Raw genomic sequence first — 13947 nt, 5'->3', positions numbered from 1 at the left:
TCCCTCCAGTAAGTCTAATCCTCTTTTCAGGGCATATATTTCACAACTTTGAGCTGACCAGTTTGGGGGTAGTTTCCCTTTTTCATCAATTTGTAAAGTTTCTCCATCTATAATGGCATAACCTGAAGCCCTTTTTCCATCTACTACCCTCAAAGAGCCATCTATGAACAAGATTCATCCAGTTGCTAGAGGCTGATCTTCTAAATCTTCTCTTACTTTTGTTTGGAGGTTAACCAATTCAAGGCAGTCATGTTCTAAATTCTCTATAGGCTCTCCCATTAGGAATTGTGCTGGATTGAGGGCATTGGATGTGATAAATTCTAAGTCATCTGTGTTCATTAGTATTATCTCATATTTTAATATTTTGGCATCGGTTAGCCACTGCTGAGCCCTCTGTCTCAGTACTGCTTTAAGGTCATGAGGAGTATGTACTTTAATTTTTCCTTGTAAGGTCAATTTTTGGGTCTCCTCTATCAGGACAGCAGTTGCTGCTACTGCTTGTATACACACTGGCCAGCCTCTAGCCACTGGATCTAACAATTTGGAGATGTAAGCCACAGGTTTTCTGCAGCCTCCCCACTCTTGAGTTAGTGCACCATAGGCTATACCTCCTTCTGTACTCACAAACAGGTCAAAGCCCTTCCTGAGGTCTGGTAAGCTTAGGACCAGGGCAGAAGACAATTTGTCTTTTAGGTTCTCCAATTGTTGGTCATCTTCAGCTGTCCAAATTAGGGGATCTGGAGCTACTAATTTATTGTATAAAAATTTTACACTTTGCATGTATTGATCTAACCATAACTTGCAATATCCAAACAGGCCCAGGAGTTTTCTCACATCTCTTTTTGCTTTTGGGGCTTGGAGAGCTAAAATACCTGAAATTCTGTCTGGGCTTAACTTCTTATACCTTCCTCCTATTATGTGCCCCAGGTATGTTACTTCTGAATGCACAAATTGTGGCTTTTCTTGGGAAACCTTTAGTCCTTTCTCCCCCAGAAAATTCAAAAGCTTAATTCTAGTTTTTCTGACTTGATATTTTCCTTTCCCTGACACCATCAAGTCATCAACATACTGCAGGATCTGTACTTCTTCTTCAGGGACAAACTGTTCTAACAAACCCTCCAAGGCTTATCTAAAGTGGTTGGGGGATTCCGTGAACCCTTGTGGCAATTGGGGCCACCTTACCTGTTGTCTCCTTTTTGTACTCGGGTCCTCCCATTCAAAGGCAAACCATTCTCTACATTCCATTGCCAGAGGACACGCCCAGAAAGCGTCCTTCAAATCTATAACAGTGAACCAAGCATGTTCTCTTGGAATTCGGCCTAGAAGACTATATGGGTTGGGCACAACTGGATGTCTAGCAATGGTCCTTTTGTTGACCTCCCTCATGTCTTGTACCAGCCTATATTTCCCTTCAGCTTTCTTAACTGCCAGTATAGGGGTATTGTGTGGTGACATACAGGGTTCCAAAATTCCCTCTTGCAACAGTTGTTCAATAACTATGGCAAGCCCCTTCTTTCCTTCTAGGGAAATCGGATACTGCTTAACCCGTATGGGTGAAGTATCATATTGCATTTTTATTGTTATCAGTTGAATGTCCAATAAGCCTCGCTTTCCCCCTTCAGCCCACACCTGGGGGTTTATCTCTGCAACATATTGAGTACATATTGAGTACATATTAAGTGGAGCTTGAGAAGGAGTGGAGAATGCAGCAGGTGGAGTAGGCACTTGTGGTGGTGCAGAAGGAACTGGAGGAGCCGAAGGGGGTGGTGAGAGAGTGGTTACTAGGGGAGATACTGGGTCTACCATAAGGGAAGCCAAAGAGGTAGAAGAAGGAATTAGAGGAGGCGGTAATGAGATGGCAGCTGGGGGAAGAACCGGATCTGCCATTTGAGGTGCCCGAGGAAGAGGATTATAAGGTGGAGGGGCAGCAGGAGGCAAATAATCCAGGGGGTCCCATTTTTTTCCAATTCTAGCATCCCCTCCTTCATTCCCCTCTTTCTTCTTCTGCACCTTACAAATTCACACACCTTCATCCCCAATAACACTCTTTAACCAGCAAGCTACATACAATAATTGCTCAGGATCGGTATCCTCCTGAGCTGTCAGATAGTGACTCAGTTGTTGACACATCCACTTGTCTTTTGTCCCACACCAAGGCCATCCTCCTTGTACCTCTAATTCTGGCCAGACTTCTACACAGTAGGGGATCATCTTCACCTTATCGAATCCCTCCGTGGCCTCTATAGAATCCCATTTCTCTAACAGTTCCCCTAAGGGACTATTGGGAGGTATATTCCTCAATCTCTTGCCTGTCTTCTTACTATTACACCCTTCCATTTTTCGGGTCTCAACAGAAAAAATCCCAAAGTTGCCTCTACTGACAGGTAATCTCAAGAAAAATATTTGCCTGACGCTCAGGATTTTACACTGAAACAACTGCCTGATCTCTTGATTGCCCAACTTTACCAATGTCAGGTCTTATATCTATCAGGACTTAAAAACACGAAACCCCGGTGTAAAAGGCCGATTCTTGCCTGACTCCCCTCTGTCAGGAAAAACAGCTGCCTGATTTCTAGTTTGCCTAACCTTCCAAATGTTAGGCCTCACCATATCAGGACTTAAAGACAAACCCCAGCTTCCTTCGCTGGGATTTGTGCCTGACCCCTTTGTCAGGACTTAATTTGCCTGCAGGGCTTGTGAGCTTGCCCGAATCCTTCTCGGGACTTGCAATCTGCCTGACTTCCCTCTGTCAGGACTTTCGGGGGTGCATGCCACTCATACAACTATTTCCTCCGCACGCCCGGAGGGGGGGCCCTCACTCCCCCTTAGGAGACGACTCACTCAGGCTTATTCCACTTGCTTCCCTCTGTTCCCGGCTGGCCCCCTCCCAAGGGTTTGGAAACGCGGTACCAAGGGGTCCACACTGAGGTCAAGGGTGCGACCTGCCAGCCCTCGTCTCACTCACACACACACTCGCTCGTCTCCTACTTCCATTGCTGGATATTTCTCACCAGTCCAGCGCTCCTCTGCGTCACTGGTCCCAAGCCGATCTTCTCTGGTCCTGATAGCCAGCTGTCCTGGAGGTCCAAGATGGCCAGTCCTGGTGTCCTCTTTGGGCGTGGCTATCCCAGACGAGCGCCCAGCTGAAATAATCTCCTTTTAATGCCTTTATTAAAAGTGATCAGCTCAAGGTTGGGAAGCTCAACGGGGATCTGCAGTCTCGTCGTCTCTCCCAGGGTGACTTGGAGGAGGAGGAATGTGCAGCTTTGTCCACTAAAGGGCAGAGCTGGGGGTCCTGTCCTCACGAGAGCAGTGGGCGTAACCCCGTGTTTCACAACTTTCAGGTTTGCCATCCAGGGTCTTGGCCTCAGCTGAAGTCTTCCTGCTTAGGGCGAGGGGCAACAAAGGTTTTCAGCATCTCTGCAGGCTTGGTACTTTGTTCCTCACGTCCAAGTGTTACTCTGAACTCTTAATTCTGTGTTGGCTCGTTGTTTTTGGGGTCTTTTCAGTAAGTTTGGTGGAGTTCCTTCCCATGGCATGCTGGTCTCGAGGCTGTTTTTTTGTATCATCTCTGATGCTCCCCCATGTCCCCTCCACCCTCAGGTAGAACTTTACTTTAGCAGCAACTGGTTAAACTGGTTTTGCAACTCTTTTTCCCCCAAAAAATTGGCAGATTTTTTATTTATAACACCAATTATGCACGGCAGTAACTTTTTTACTTTGTGTTTTTAAGTTTGCAACCCCTCACTAAAATATTAAGCATTGCATTGTTCCATCATAGATTATTCTTTATTTATAATTTAAGAGGACCAGTTCACCAAATTTTCTTCCTTAATGAGAGTCTACAAGTTGGTAGTATCAGTTTAGACCGAAAAATGCATTTTACATCTTGTAAAGATCAAGCAACTCCAAGTACAGGATAACTTAGCCTTCAAAATACCAGCAGTTAAAGAGTTGTTAAACTGATATAATACTTAAAAGAAGAGCTGTACTTAAACTAGCCAATAAATATTAGGTAAAGTTACATGCTGATGTTGTTTCAGTTATTATACTTCATTATTTTTATGCTAGAAAAGGAATGAGTAGTTATGTCAGTTCTTACCAGTAACGAAGGAGTGTTGATATCTATATGTTCAAAGACTGTAAATTCCTTCTTTAATTTTACTGGTAGAAGCCAAGGCCTATGCAATTCAGCTTTCACCCAATACCGCACACTGCCGTGTCTGCCTTCGAATGAGGTAGCAAGTGGTCTGTGCAGGACAAAGGTCAAAATCGAGTAAAGTTTTTCTCTCATTCCAGTACAATTGATCAGATTTGGAATTAGTATGTTGTTGAGGTTTAGGATTTTTCCTTTTGTTTCTTTCTCTTAGGGAATATTCTCCCATTTTGTTGCTAAGAAACAATAACGGCCGGTACTTAAGAGAAACAAAAGAAGTAACCACAGAGAAGGGGGAGGAGTGCAGCTGGCTTTACTATCCTAGCTGAGGGGGCATTCTCCTAGAAAGAGCAGAGATATAGGGAGATTTCGGCTGAGGGAAGGGGTTGGGTCCAGCTTCTAGCTCTCTCAGAGTCGGGCGATTGATTGCTGCTGACTGGGGGGGGGGGAGGAAGAGGGAGGAGAATTGGCTGCTGCTGCCGCCCGACGGAACCCAGCCCTGTCCTGCTTCTTCTGCCTCTGCCGTGGGTGAGCCTTTGCTCGTGAAAGCAGCCCCTGAACTGGGATGTTATTGTCATAGATGAATAATGCGATGGTTGACTCTCACAATTAAAAGGCAAATATCATGTATATATATTAAGAGAAGTTTTAAAGACTTATGTTTTACCCCCCCCCCCCCCCCTTGCATTGTTATCAGGAAGTGGCCTGGGTTCTGTACATTTGGGAGGGTCGGCTTGTTACTATGGCAACATCTAACCTCCAATCAAGATTTAAGGAAGCAAACTCCACCACTGGACAGCGAAGAAGGAATCGATGGACAGAACTTTGGGAGCGGCTAAAGGGTTAAAAGGCGAAACCACCATTGTGTGGATGAGCACATGGCGGGAAAAATCCTTTCCTCTCGGTGCCGTAATATTTTCTCTATTCAGTCTTCTGTTGTAGTTTTGATAAGGTTTTAATAAACCTTTTAAAATTTTTTAGAAGTGAGTATAATTTCTCACATTATTAACACCCTACCTCACTAAAAAAAAGGGCTCTCACCATCTGCTCGGGTACCTCAGGGGAAACCCCGGGATCCCGAGCCCTTTCCCCCTCCCAGAGAGCCTCTCCCTGCCGGATTTGGGAGCCGGGCTGCCACTGCCCGGCCCCCACCGTTTCTTTGCCACTGCTCCGGGTTTTTGCTACACTGTAGCCCAGACCCCCTGCCTGCCGGGATGCCCGGCAGTTCCAGCTGTGAAAAACGCCAATCACTTGTTTTCAAAATTTTAAAAGTTTAATAGTAATAAAATGGTTATAAAAATAGTAATACAATTAGAGTAATAATAATTTGGACAATTTGAATTAGGACAATATGAGACAATAAAGACAAAGAGTTACGCACGTCCAGGTACCTTTTTCAGGGCAGCACTAGCCCGAAACAAAGGACAAAGGATTAACCCTTAAAAGCAATAGCCTGTTGCATAGTCATACACTTCATACATGATGCATAAATTCCATTCAAATACAGGATTCTGTCTGGTCATTGTCAACTTCTTCCTCCGAACCCTAACAGCGCCCTCGAGGCAGGAGGAAGTTCATTTCTTCTGATAAGAGGGCAATAAATTCCTTTTCTCTGAAAGATTTAGGTGTCCTGTGGCTGCTATCTCGCTGCGAGTCCTTTCTTTAAAAAAAGTATCCTACATAGCATCGTTTCTATTTTAACAATTTTTATAACCTAAAACTATATTTAACACACTACTTAAGAGAATTAATACAGCATTACTTTCTAACACAACACATATAATATTCATTTTAATATTTGAGAAAAGATAATCATAAAATACATGCATTTTTCACAATCCCCACTCTTATTCTTTGTAAATCATTGGGCTTGAGCAATATTTCTTATCTACTTGCATCTTCTGGACTATGCTGGCAAAATAAAACAGGGGATTACACAAGGAAGAAATATAGAAACAGTTGTAACACAAAAAATGAAAGATCTTAATTTCTTCTAATACATTACCCCACCAGCTAGGTTTTAACATTGTTTTCTAATTTTTGGACTGGTACCTGGGTTATTATATGCATATATATTTTTTTCTTCTTTGATTTCTTTTGCTTTTGCTAGAATGACTTTTCTGTGGTCATCAATTTTCAACAATCTGACATATTAAACTTTCCACAAACACCCCCTTCTTTGGCCAATAAATAGTCTAAAGCCAACCTATTCTGATACACTACAGCTTTTGTTTGGCTTTGCTTACTTGATATCAACTCTAATGCCTGGGCAGCTTTATTTGTTATCATTTCTATACCTGCTTGGAGTCTTGTAATACGACTCAACATATAATTTGGGGTCAATACAGAGTTAAATTGCTGTGCTGGTTTTACCTTTTCGTTTACTACTTGTTTTTTTACCAAATCTTGAACCGTATCTTCAAGATTAAATATAAAACAAATCCATCTTTCTCCTTTTGGACATTCCATTCCGTGTCTATTACCACTTATTCCTAAGTTTCTTGTAATCCAATAATTTTCTCCTTTTTGCCTACAGGTTCTTAATTTGGATGGGTTATAACAGTGGCTGTTGACATAGGTGTGTGTAATAAAAAAGGAACTTTGGTTTCTTTCCATGTGATGCTTTCTGTAGCATTTGTGACATGATCTTGCTGGTATCCCGAAAGGGAAAAGACAACAAATGAGTGCTAGAAACAGGAATAACAGAGGTCCAGTATGGCTTATACTCCCACCTCCCATGCCTGTGAGGTTGCAACCCACAGCAGGTGTATTTGATCTTCTTGGTGGCGAATATAGAGGCCAATCTGGTCTTGCCCTCTATTTCCTTGTCACTTTCTCTTAGCTAATTTCCAGGCAAATAGTTTTTGCCACCCCTTAACTGTGGTTTCCCACTGTTCCTCAGGTATCTCTCATTCAACAGGCACTAATAATTCCCATCCACAAAACAAAGTTATTACTTTAACACTTTTTGCAACAAGAGCAAAAATTTTGTGACCCACAATACTAATTATTCTCACAATTCAAGCATTTACTTATAACCCAGCTATCATGTCCAGTATTGGAATGAATCAAATGAAGTTTACTGATGGAAATGGTAATTCCCCTTCTCCCCTGTACAATTCTCAGGCTAAGGTCAGAATACAAAAACAGTCTTGATCTTTCTATCTGAAGTATTCCTCCCCAAAGGAGATGTTTTATTCAGGCATTGCTTGAAACCAGTGATATAAGCATTGTCTTACTTTTTAATTCAGTGTTATTCTTTGTACATTTCTTAGATCATTTGGCTTTTTCCAAACCATTGCCACTCAGTCTCTGTTTGAAATTCAATTTGGTATCACCCGGTTTAAATGTGATAGTCCATTCCTCAGGTTCCTTCAGAAGTTCTTTGATTTTGCTGGCATGAATTCACCCTCTTTCTGTGATTCTGATTGTTGCTTCAGTAGTACCTGGAAAGGACTTCTTAATAGCATAGTAATAAAGATAATACTGCATTAACTTCTACCATTTGCTTTTCTTCCAAACTTTCTGGGTTTAGCTAAAAGCTTTCTCCACAGCAGCCTCTTCTTCTTCTATCCAGCTGTGCTAATAGCTGCAGAGGCAAATTCTTCTTTCTGTGAGTTACAGTTAGTTAAATAAGAAAAGCTACACCAATTTAACACGAGATGTATCACATCTATTGCTTTTTACTTTTTGGGCAGCATTTAATTGTTTTAGCCTTACAAACCCATTCTTCAGGAAAAAAAACCAAACTTATTTTTAACAGCAAACAAAACACACAAAAGAAGAAAAACCAAAAAACTTCTTAATTAAGAAAAACAAACCACTTTGTGAGGTTTGGAGAATCAGCAATCTCTGCTTTGATTTTATCATTTAGTGCTAGCCCCCTCTCCCTCCCTTCACGGCCTTGCTGTCAATGCCGTTCTTCGCCCTTCCCCCGGTGCTGCCACTTCGATGCAGGGCTGGAGCAGGGGAGAACAGCCACGGGCATGGGGCCCTGGGGGCATGCCTTGGGTCTCTTTTGCCCCCTCTCTCTCTCTTCTTCTCTCTCTTTCCTTCTCTCTCTCGGCCCGCTTACTGGGGCCGACGCTGCCATCCTGGACTCAGGACCCCGACAGTCTGGAAGCCACCCCAGCAGTTCCTCTACGGAGCCAGCCTGCTCCTGCCCGGTAAACCTGTGTCATCTGCTCCCAGCACCGCCGCCAGGTCACCTCCATGGATCGGTCCCTGCCGCAGCCTCCGAGACCCTGCCTCTCATAGGTAGCGGTCAGACACCTCCCAACCTTGAAAACCCCAAACGTGGCGTCCCCAGGTGCTCCTGACATTCTTTTTCTTTCTCTAGTCAACTTATCTTCTTTTCTCTTCAAGCAGGGCCCGTTCTGCTAAACCCTTTCTGGACCTCAGTTCGGCATTGAATAACCTCCTAACAACCATGTGTTAAGACACTTCCCTGCCTTTCATGCAAAAAACCCACATTCACACTCCTGCTCTCTTCTAGCACCAAGACGTGATCACTCCACATTCCAACATCTCAGAGTTTGCTAACCATCCCCCTACTTCAACTTGTCTCTTTCTTCTCTTCTTACTTTTTTTTTTTTATTCAACACACCTCAGACAGTACGAGGTGAACCTAACTAATTTACTTCCAAAAGTAAGCTTACAACTTTCTTTTATTAGGATTGCAGTAGCTGTTATAAGTTAAATACATACTCGCTAGCTGTGGCTTACTGGGTCTAACATCTTTGATATATAAGCTACTAGATATTTTTTACTCTTCCTCACTCCTGAATTAAAATTTTATGAGCTACTCCATTTTCTGTAATTATGTATAAATGATAAAGGTTTTTTCAAACAAGGGTAAGCTTAAAGCTGGTACTTAGGCTAGTTTTAACTTAACTCTTTTAATTTAACAATATCTTCTTTGGTCCGTTTTATATCATCTCCTTCTGTCAATTTTTCATACACAAATTTTGCTGCCTGTGTGTACCCCTCAATCTATAATCTATAATATTTCAATAATCTAGGTAATTTTCTGATCTCCCTCTTTGAGGAGGGAGGGAGAAGGAATAAAATTCTTGCAGTTTTCTCATGGTTGGGTTTCCAGCTACTTTTATTTATTAAGTGTCTAAGATATTTTGCCACTGGGTAGTGAGTCTGAGTTCTTTTATTAACCTCCCTTAAATCTTGTACTAGTCTATAACTCCCATCAGACTTTACTGGGGGAATAGGGATATTATGAGGAGACATGCAAGGTTCTAATGCCCCATCCTTTATTAGTCCTTCTATTACTGGCTTCAAACATTCCCATCCTTCTAAAGATACAGGATACTGACGTACACGTATGGGACAATCTTCTCTCTCAATTGTAACCCTTAGGGGGTTGATATTTAATCCTCTCCTATTTCCTTCTCCAGCCCAAACTTCTTTGTTGATTTTTTTTTTCTTCATCTTCATGGCCTAATTTTAAAACTCTAGCTGTCATTTTCCCATCTTCTGGTATAACCCCTATTCTTAACTGCACTTGTAAGACTCTCCCCAATAAATTGCTACCGGAACCAATAAGACATCTCCCATCCAAATTCTAGTCTCAATTACCACATCTTTAATGACCAGAAATGTAAAACTTTCTCCTTTTGCCCCTGTTACTTTCACTATATGTTTGCTCACACTATAACCTTTTGGAATATTTAACAGGCAGGTTCTCTCTGCCCCTATGTCTATTACAAATTCCAATTCTTCTTCTTGGGGACCCACTTTTAAAGTTATCACAGGCTCCAGATGGTATTTGTCCCCTGTCAGGTCGGCGGAAGAATTGCAGCACACAATATGTGTGAACAACAAATCTCAAAGTTTATTGATAGCTCACACATATTTATATTGGTGTTAATGAAGCTTATACATATTGCAAAGCTGAGCTCATTATTGGTTAAAACACACATGAATCAACTACACCTACTTCTATGCTGTAATGATTATTTTGTTTCTATGTTTACATTCCTGTGGCTATTCTACCTAGGCTATCTTCATTTTTCTGGCAAAACTTTTCTCCCCCATCTTCATGTTGCAGCAAGGTCACCATGACTCTTGTCAGTGATTGGACACTGACTACTTAATCCCCAACTTGTTTCCCCGAACCTTATCCAACGGTATCATATCAAAGTGGCCTTTCTCAGCTAGCCAATTATCCACAAAGCTCTCCACATTTCCCCTGTTTTTCTGTTGAACAAGCATGGTTTGATTGAATGTGGTAGATATCATCTTTTGCACCATATTCTGTAAGCATATACAAAACCATGGCAAAATTAATACTAACAACAAAGCTACAATGGCTACTATAATGCCAACCTTAACAATAGAGCGTAACCATGATCCTAAGCTTAAAGATTTGAGCCATCCATCAATACCAAGGCCCGATTCTACCTGTAAGTTCCCAGTTAACCTCCGCAACTCAGAGAGCTGTGAGTGAACAGACTGTGCATGATCAGAAAGATTCATGCAACACATGCCCTCAAATTCTTCACAACCATGGCCTTGTGCAAGTAAGAGAAAATCAATTGCAGCCCTATTTTGAAGTGTCGCATGGTGAATAGAATCAACATCAAGCAAAAGACTAGAAATTGCTAAAGAAGTTGCATTTGTTTGTTTAGCAAGCCAACATCCTAACTTGTTTAAAATAGCATGAGCACGTGCTGCTGATACCCCTGGAGTTAAGAAAGATGCTGCAACTATGGCCGCTGGAGACCAAAACTTTACATTATCTCGGCAGTCTGCAGCAAATGCATGAGCCATTCATTTGCTTCTACGATGGCGGCTCATGTTAAGTATCATGGACATGTTGGGTGTAAGTAGAGACAGCCGTCCAAGTGTACATGGCCCCCCGTGCAGCATTGATGGGATACCGGCCCAAGCACGGTCTCCACATATCAGGAAGTATCCTGCTGGCAATTGAATAGAGTCATTTGATGAGACTGACACTCTCTTTTTTGTATAATTGCACCAGGCCGATGCATTACGGTAGACAGCCATGCTGGAAGTTACAACATTAGAATGGTTTTTGACTGACAGCAGGCTTCTATAGTTAAAATGAATACATGCATCTGCCATCACTGACCCTAACAGCTCCAACTCTTGGGGTTCCTGCGGTGCTATAGGAAAGTGAGAAACCCATTGATCCCAATTATCCACACTCGTCCTAGCATTGCTGACCTTACAAGTTGGTACATGTGAAGGGCACGGCCAGGGATCTGCCGGCAATCCAACCAAACAGGTTGTAAATGGATTTCCAGGAGAAGATAATGACAGGCAAATAGCCTCCTGTTTAGTTAAGTTTGCCAGGGTGACCCATATGTTAGTCTTGGGCTGAAGTGGGGCCCATGCCTGATGGTCTACACTGTCCACAAAAGAAGTGAAAATTATTAAAGCAATAGCATAAGGTCTCCATATCACCCTGATCTTTCCAGGCACTATTTTGAACCACCCAGACATCATGTCTGTCACAAACTTTTAAGAATATCTCTTTTTTCCCAGATTTAGCTTCTTGAGGTCCTTCAAACAATCCCTCCACACTTGGTTGGGATCCTGACCTTCTGAAATAGGACCTATCACACTTGACTGTGACAGAGGAATATTTCTACCACACTTAGTCTGCAAAATACACGACTGAGATTGCCCCAAAGCACGTTCGACTAAGTGTTGTGTTTCCCACCTAAACCATGCAAGGATTTTCTGTTCTGGAGATTCATACAACTGTAACCCTTGGCGGCCAGGTAGTCCTGTAAACGATTTAAGTTCTCTCTGCCAAGAGTTTAACTGCCAACGGAAATCACAATTTCTACACCACAATTCAGATAATCGGGATTGATGTACCCACTTAGTTTCCTGACAACCCCCACAAAAAAGCAATATCCATGCAGCACAATGTCTATCTTGACACTTAATACAAGCTAAATCTCTAGGCCCTTTAAATTCAAAATCAGAAAGCACTAAATGCAAGCTTAATATATTATCAACAGATTTGCACCGATCAACTGCTCGATCGATGGCAAAATCACACTGTCCTTTCAGTTTAAGAAGTATTGGTCGAAGAATGATCAACAGCCTCGTCTCCACTCACTGACGATCTTCTTCGCTCAGTTGATCGAGGTGTTCCATCAAACACAGCTGCTCGGGTCCATTTAGCAGGTACCCACAGAGATCCTGTAGGGGTAGAAACACAAAGATATCTGCGGCCCCAATATAACACTTTAGCAGGACCTTGCCATTGTCCTGTTTTAGGATCTCTGTATCTTACCCATACATCTTTCTTCACACCATCTGTTTCTTGTACATAGTGACGAATCACAGCAGGAACTTTATTTTCCTCGAAAACACACAAGTGGTTCAAAACAAACAAACACTTTAACAATCTTTCTTGTGGCTCTCTGATATCCGTGTATTTACTCAGATATCTTTTCAAAGTACCATTTGCTCTCTCTACAATCGCTTGCCCTGTAGGAGAATTAGGGATGCCTGTTACATGTTCTATCCCCCACATTTGCATGAATTGCTTTATTCTTTTGCTACAGTAAGCAGGCCCATTATCTGTTTTGATGCGCTGTGGCACTCCCATTACTGCAAAACAACTGCTAAGATGTCTCTCTACCTGCCCTGCTTTTTCACCTGTCTGTGCTGTGGCCCATATAAAATGACTGTAAGTGTCTATGGTAACATGCACGTACTTCAACCTCCCAAACTCAGCGACGTGTGACATCCATTTGCCAGGTCTTATTTGTGCTCAGCCCTCTTGGCTTAACTCCCAGACCTGGTCCACAGCCTCCATTATGATGACTACATATAGGACAGGCTTTGACTATTGCCCGTGCCTCCTCCATAGATATCTGAAATTCTCTATGAAGGCCTTTTGCATTTTGGTGGAACATGGAGTGCGCCTCTCTGGCTATGGTTTGCTTGGGAATTGGAGTTGCTTGTGTGATTGAGACTAGCTTATCTGCTCGCATGTTACCCTCTCCCAGACCAATATCCCATTTGTGACTTCTGATATGGATAACACAAAAAGAATGCTTTCTTAGCTTAATTGCTCTCTGCAACTGCATAAACAGTTCATGCAACCTCCTGTTTTGAACCTCTTTTATAGAGGCATCCTCTATTCGCTCACACACTCCTGCAACATACAAAGAATCTGTTACAATGTTGAGAAGTCCAGAGAAATGCATCATGGCCCATACAACAGCCAATAGCTCCGTCGTTTGTAAAGTATCCATCTCGGTAGCTTGGAGTATATGATGATGCCATTGTCCCTCTTCTAGCCAGGTCACTGCAGCAGTTTTGGATTTTCTTCCTGCATCTGTATAAACAGTTATAGCATCTGATAAGGGCTTTAGTGATCTTTTTGGACACTGAATCCAACCCCACTGTCCTATCCAATTCAACGGTATATTGGGAATATCATCAGTGGCAGTCACACTACCGGCTCCCAATAGAGCCTCTTGTAATTCCATGCTGTTTGTTAGGTACCAGGTCAATGTAGCCTTCTTCATTGGTATCTGTATCTGATCAGGTTCCTTTCCCGTAATCTGTAATGCCCGTTCACGACCCTTTTTGAGCAAATCAGCCAAAATTTCAATTTTTTGAAGAAGGGTTTTATGTTGTTGAAGTGGAGGAGATATCCATTCCAAGGCCCATATCTCCCCCATTTTTCTGTTATGCTGAGTAAGTGCACCCAGTAAAAATTTTGTTCCACACCAAACTGTCAGCTGTATGGGAAGGTCAAGATCGCATCTCCGAACACTGCCTTG

The 13947-nt window shown here is 42.4% G+C and overlaps 1 protein-coding gene across 1 annotated transcript in view; it reads right to left on the bottom strand.

Moving 5' to 3' along the window:
* Positions 1 to 13947, bottom strand: part of LOC129133610 (arrestin domain-containing protein 3-like) — a 53834-nt gene that overhangs the window by 21071 nt on the left and 18816 nt on the right. The window contains exon 3 of the mRNA XM_077193201.1: positions 4103 to 4250. Coding sequence (XP_077049316.1) covers positions 4103 to 4250 — 148 coding nt within the window. The remainder of the gene's footprint in view (positions 1 to 4102; positions 4251 to 13947) is intronic.

This window comes from Agelaius phoeniceus, chromosome W (genome assembly GCF_051311805.1).
Source record: "Agelaius phoeniceus isolate bAgePho1 chromosome W, bAgePho1.hap1, whole genome shotgun sequence".
NCBI classification, from domain to species: domain Eukaryota; kingdom Metazoa; phylum Chordata; class Aves; order Passeriformes; family Icteridae; genus Agelaius; species Agelaius phoeniceus.
The sequence above is the reverse complement of the archived record's forward strand: the minus strand, read 5'-3'. Positions and strand labels throughout refer to the sequence as shown.